Raw genomic sequence first — 5,510 nt, forward strand, 5'->3', positions numbered from 1 at the left:
ATCATTGTACCGATTTATGGTGTAGCCAACAAATTTCCTTAGAAAAAAACAGATCTGACAGATCCCTAGCTTAATTATGCATGCGCATGACAAGTCTTTTGTTGAGGCTGTGCTTCCTTAAATCTGAACTACTAGTATAATAAAATATTTCATCCTTAAAGAAAGAACAAGCTCTCAAAACAAAGACACGACCAGCTCTACCAGATTTCAGCAAGACACGATTCAAGTAAGACCGACAAGCAAGTACAGTAACCATTTCCATTTGTACATATTGCTGATAGCGTGGTGTGATATGCCAGCACCATAGATTCGGTATGCAAAGCTCAATACAGTCACCTAGGAGATAGGAGATCTACAGAAGGGTTAAAATGCCAACACATTTGCAGGTTTAACAACTGATGCCCATACTTGAACCTATCACCAAAGAATTAATCGAACTAAGCTTCGCGGTATGTACAGCGCTGCGAGTAGACAAATGAATTCTTTTTGTATACGAGGCCATGGCCGGGATCATCTTTTTCAGTCCCAACATTTGCCGGTTTACTTGAAAAAGAACTTCCATATCTCCCGGTCAGATATCTCAGTCAAGAAGTGACCACCAAGGACACCTTCCTCCTCCATCAAACTTTTAAGCTGCCTTGCGCCGCCGCTTGAACCAACCATGTTCTTCTTTGAAGCCACATACAAGACTCCATAAGGAGGGCGTAGGCACTGCAAGCGTAACATGCACAATTAAATACTTGGAATAAGTAAATCGTACCGTGCTCCATCGGCTACATGCACGAGGTAACATATGACACATGAGAAGGTGATGATGGGAGGAACTGACCTTAGTGATAAGGGCATAGAGCTTCCTTAGAGAGTTCACCGCATTAGGGATCTCAGAAATCAAAATTACATCGTACCCTCCATCTGCTGGGTCGGTCTCGCTGGCCCTCTCCCATGCACGGCTGCCAGAAAGCTTCCTCGATCGCCTGGGGTCCTGACCAACTATACTGCTTCCGTCATGGCTACTGCAGCCATCCATAAAATCATCCTCAGAGAAGCTAAGGTTTGTTGGTTGTGCAGGTGGATGCACAACTGAGAGAATTGTGGGGAGCTCATCCCACTCCCCGGCATAGAAATGGACAACGGGAGCTAACAACTGTCTGGATGGTGTAACCGGGCTCTCTGATGGTCTGTTCTGCCTGTCCCGAGCCTGCTCAAGATTCGCAAGCACATTGGGCATTGTTCTGCATCTTATGGTTTCTGCATTTGTGTCCTGGAAGTGAACTATAGATGCACCCTGTAGTGGCATTTAAGCAAGAAATCAATACACCAGTACATCACTTGAAGTATGACAAGAGAAGGTACAAACATGCATTTCCAAAATTGAAGGGAACCGTAAATTTATTATCAAAACAATAAGTTAATAATTTAGATAAACACCATAAACCATGGAGAGATGACACACCTTCAAGCAGGCAAAAATCCCAGCAAGGCCAGATCCACATCCAAGCTGCACAAATTGCCAAAATAAATTAATGATTCATGAAAGCATTAAGAATAAAAAAAATGGTACAGGCTGAGAGTCCTGTATGAAAATATATGAGTGCTAGGGTAGTATAGTTGACAGTGAATTTAGCAGCTCCTTTGAGTACATAGATATCAAGCCCAAAATAACTTTTCCCTAAAAAACGGAATAACCTAAGCACCTAACACTAGTCTTATGCAGGATACCAGACCGTGTGGCACACATTCTGCTTCTATGGAAGCAAAATCAGGAACAGACACCTAGTAAGAAAGCAGAGCACCATTTAGATGAAATCTGTAGAATGGGAAATTACCTCTAGAACTCGCTTGCCCCTGAAGCTCAGCTGCCCATCACGGATCTCATTCTTAATAATATTCACAATAGTGATGGAACTCTCCCAATATTTGAGACTACCTGAGAAAAGAAACACAATGATGAATAAGCTTTCCATTTTAAAATACAAAGGAGGAAATATTGCATATGTAGTGGCCAACTTACCATCATGCTTTGATGATGCTACTTCAGAAGGGGAAAAGGCTATCATATCTGCTACACTGACCTTCCCCTGAACCAAAAGAAGAAGCCATGTATTGAAATTTAGAATCAATAATTTAAAAGTTCGAGCAATTACTAGCGGAACGACACAAAATTTAGTGCCAGTCGGAATATTAGGAAATTTGCATGAGCTATTCACCTTGAAAACATCAAGACCTTGGACATCGACCTTCTCTCCAGCATATTTGTAAGGATGAGCACTCTGAAAAATTTTAAGACATACTTTATTTTACCAATCAACAGTTCAGAACGCCCTTTGTAAAACAAAAATAGTATAGCCATTTGGGGTTTCATGTATGAATGATCAAACAAGTATTACCTTTGAAGGGATTAGTTCAACAGCTGGTGATGGTAGATGCAGATCCCTCTCTGATATAATCGGCACACAACTAGTGGCCTTGCTTGGAAGCAAGCCAGGGAAACACTGAACAAGAAGCGATGGTGCCTTCATTGCACTGTAGAACAAAAATTGAAATTAAGTTATGCCTTGACAGAAGAATAGACAGTTGGCTACATCAGAACGAAAATCATGTGAAAAACCATAACTCATTATGTTCTACAAAAAGGAAGCCCCATCCATGTACTAACTAATGGATTGAGATCTTTCGGGCTCCAAACTATTCAAGGACCACCTATATCCCTACCCTCAAATGAGAAAGATAACCAACAAAATGCAACTTCCTTTATTCTGCAACCAAGTTTCCACACCTTTCTTCAGAGATGCAAACCTAAGCTTTGAAGTGTGAGACTTCCAAATACTTAAAAGTGCCCCCCAAATGTCCAGTGTGGGCAGAACACACATGCTTATAGAAAAAAAATCTGGAAATCGACTTCCTGTGCAAATCTGTCACCTTCACGAAACTCTAGTGTGGACCATGGCAGAACGCCGGGACAAAGAAGCCGCCCACAAGGGTGGACTGCAAGTACGAAATCAATAACAGCGACCCACGCTAGCTCCCTCTGCGCCACTTCTTCGTCCAGAATTGAGATTTTGTACTGCAACAGCAGAACTAAATCTATCCAGATTCAGCTTCCGGGGACAGCAAGATTACCAATTACAGCTCAAGCACAGAGCCCTGACAGATCGCTAGACCCCTGAACCGCAGACGCAACCTGCAGAAATGCTTTGGCTAGCAATACCAAAACTACAATTTGTTTATGGCTAAAACGCACATCAGAGGAGAACACAGAGCTCCTCAACATCCAAATCCCCGAAACTGAAACCAACTAAGCGCACCGACATCTCACTGAATTTCCGTGGGATCACGGCGCGAGACGAGCAGAAGAAGAACAGCGACGGAATCCCCACGGGTCCTCCACGAAATTGAACTGAGAGGGGCGACCGAAGGGAGCAGCGGGGATTACCTCCTCGATCGGAGCGAGAGCGGGGGCACAAATCCTAGTAACGGCGGGGCGCGCTCTCCTCCGCCGGCCCTGAATCCGCGGTTTCTTCTCCAAGAATCGTCCGGGGATTTTCCCCACGGGAGGCGCCTTCGATCGGTTCCGAGGTCAGAAAGTCAAACCGCCACGTCTGGACTGGAGGAGGAAGAGCAGCTCGGTCTGGCCAGGGAAGGAGGCGCGTGCGGGCGGGGTATATATAGGCGGAGACCGGCGGCCAAATGGGGGAGAAACTTCGCCCCTGCTTCTGCCATGGCCGCCCGTGTACAGTCGTGGCGAGGGTAAAAGAAATAGTCAGTCAGTCCCCTCCCTTTCTCTCTCCGCCGCGGTGGCGTAATTACCAGGCTGCCCCTGGGACGGAGTATGGTGGACTGGTAGAGTAGAGTACGCCGCGGACCGCGGCGTGCGGGTTGGGGGCGTGAAGCCCGGGGTTCGCTTTTGGAAAAGCGGTCGCCCTTTTTTCCTCTGCTGCGGCATCTGGCGAAGCCGGCCGGCCACCGGCGCCTCGGGTCAACTGCCGTGGCTCGCCTGCGATAGTAGAGCATCTCAACGAATTTCATGACCTTGCGGATCGTAGAGGGGAAGGATCGAAATCACTGTTTTTGACCTTTAGTGGAAAAGTTTAGCACGAAATAGCGCTAGTTGAAAACTATCACACGGTCTGAAACTATTTCATGATATTGACCTTTTAGTGATTGGACGTAGCAAAAAGGTCAAATCATGAAATGTTTCATTTCATGCTAAACTTTTCACTAAGGGTCTCTTTGATTTAAAGGATTTTCATAGGATTTTTGAAGGATAAGAATCCTTCGGAATTTTTCCTACGTTGATCGTTTGATTCGCAGGATTGAATCCCATAGGATTTTTTTCCTATGGATTCATTTGAACTACATTTCATAGGAATTGTAGCATCCACTCCAACCTCTTGGAAGAAATCCTTTATTTTTCCTGTGATACAATCAAATAAACTCAAATCGTATAGGAATCCAATGGACATGTCATTTCAATCCTACGTTTTTCCTATTCTTATGTTTTTGTAATCCCGCGAATCAAAGAGGCCCTAAACATCAAAACAGTGGATTTGGGCTGAGGTGGGAAGCCGCGTCATGTGGATTTCAAAATGAGGTACCCAAATCGGCTTCTCCCCCTTCTCAGCTTCTCCATCGAAGCCGATTGCGAATCGTGTCGGAAGCTTACTGCTGCAGCTCCAGGCCACCGATGTTGTTACCCTTCTCGTCATCTCGGGCTCATGTCGTGCTGCACGCCACCGTTCATTGTCGGCAGCTTGTTGCTTATATGCACACCACCACTACTGCTACTCTTCTTGTGCTCGTAGAATGATGTATCCGGACAACCCAATGTGACGATCACTGACGAGATGAACTGCTGAAAAGTGAACTATTGTTGAACAACCGAAGGACTAAAGAGCAAAGCAATGTATGTTTCAAATAAGAAGTTTTGTATTTTCGGTGATCTTGGAATTTTGATGTATTTTTTATTATGTTTAAGATGCTTTGTACTTTCAATAAAGTTTAATGATATATACGAATCATTTTCGCCAAAAAAAAGGATTATTGGCAATGCGTTATTCAAAGTCAAACAGCCGTTGGAGAGAGTATCCCATTCCAGATCAGCATTTTTTTTGTTGCGCATTCCAGATCAGTAGCAACCAAGGGATAAAGTCATGGTTAGCTAGTTCGTCGCCTTTGTACCCGGATCTGGTCGTCTCCATGCAAGTGTGCAACATGCGCTCATTTTTAGTGTTGCACGATCAATCGATGAGTCCGGCCAATAGAGTAACCCAAATTTATCTATGGTTGACATGCACAACTTTGCCTGTGGTTTAATACTCCATCGGCTGCTGAGGTACGTAAATAAAAGGTAAGCAGCCCACACGAACGCGAGCATTAAAGTAGTTCGTGTGGTGCTTGCACCAGCTGTGTACACATGGTTTCCCCGGCTTCTCCGGGCCGGGGGAAGATGAGTGCCGTTGAGTCGATGGCATGGTACAATGATATGACGGCGATTGTCTGTTGATTGCAGA

At 44.8% G+C, this 5,510-nt stretch overlaps 1 protein-coding gene across 1 annotated transcript; it reads right to left on the minus strand.

Annotated features, from left to right (window-relative positions):
• Nucleotides 1-205: 205 nt before the first annotated feature.
• Nucleotides 206-3,748, minus strand: LOC119355574 (histidine protein methyltransferase 1 homolog). Its single transcript, XM_037622396.1, has 8 exons — nucleotides 3,434-3,748; nucleotides 2,388-2,523; nucleotides 2,208-2,270; nucleotides 2,012-2,078; nucleotides 1,827-1,927; nucleotides 1,454-1,498; nucleotides 830-1,285; nucleotides 206-711 (listed from the first exon to the last, which is right to left on the minus strand). The coding sequence occupies exons 2-8, from the start codon at nucleotides 2,517-2,519 to the stop codon at nucleotides 541-543; spliced, it is 1,035 nt and encodes a 344-aa protein (XP_037478293.1). The 5' UTR covers nucleotides 2,520-2,523; nucleotides 3,434-3,748; the 3' UTR covers nucleotides 206-540.
• Nucleotides 3,749-5,510: the final 1,762 nt, after the last annotated feature.

Source organism: Triticum dicoccoides, chromosome 2A, assembly GCF_002162155.2.
Source record: "Triticum dicoccoides isolate Atlit2015 ecotype Zavitan chromosome 2A, WEW_v2.0, whole genome shotgun sequence".
Classification (NCBI taxonomy): domain Eukaryota; kingdom Viridiplantae; phylum Streptophyta; class Magnoliopsida; order Poales; family Poaceae; genus Triticum; species Triticum dicoccoides.

Bases quoted from the DNA above. Each gene is read 5' to 3' on its own strand.
- LOC119355574 (XM_037622396.1), bottom strand. From the start codon at position 2,519: ATGAAGGCACCATCGCTTCTTGTTCAGTGTTTCCCTGGCTTGCTTCCA. The intron at 2,271-2,387 runs GTAATACTTGTT...AAAATTTTTCAG, and splicing joins TTGAACTAATCCCTTCAAAG to AGTGCTCATCCTTACAAATA. The intron at 2,079-2,207 runs GTGAATAGCTCA...CTTTTGGTTCAG, and splicing joins AAGGTCTTGATGTTTTCAAG to GGGAAGGTCAGTGTAGCAGA.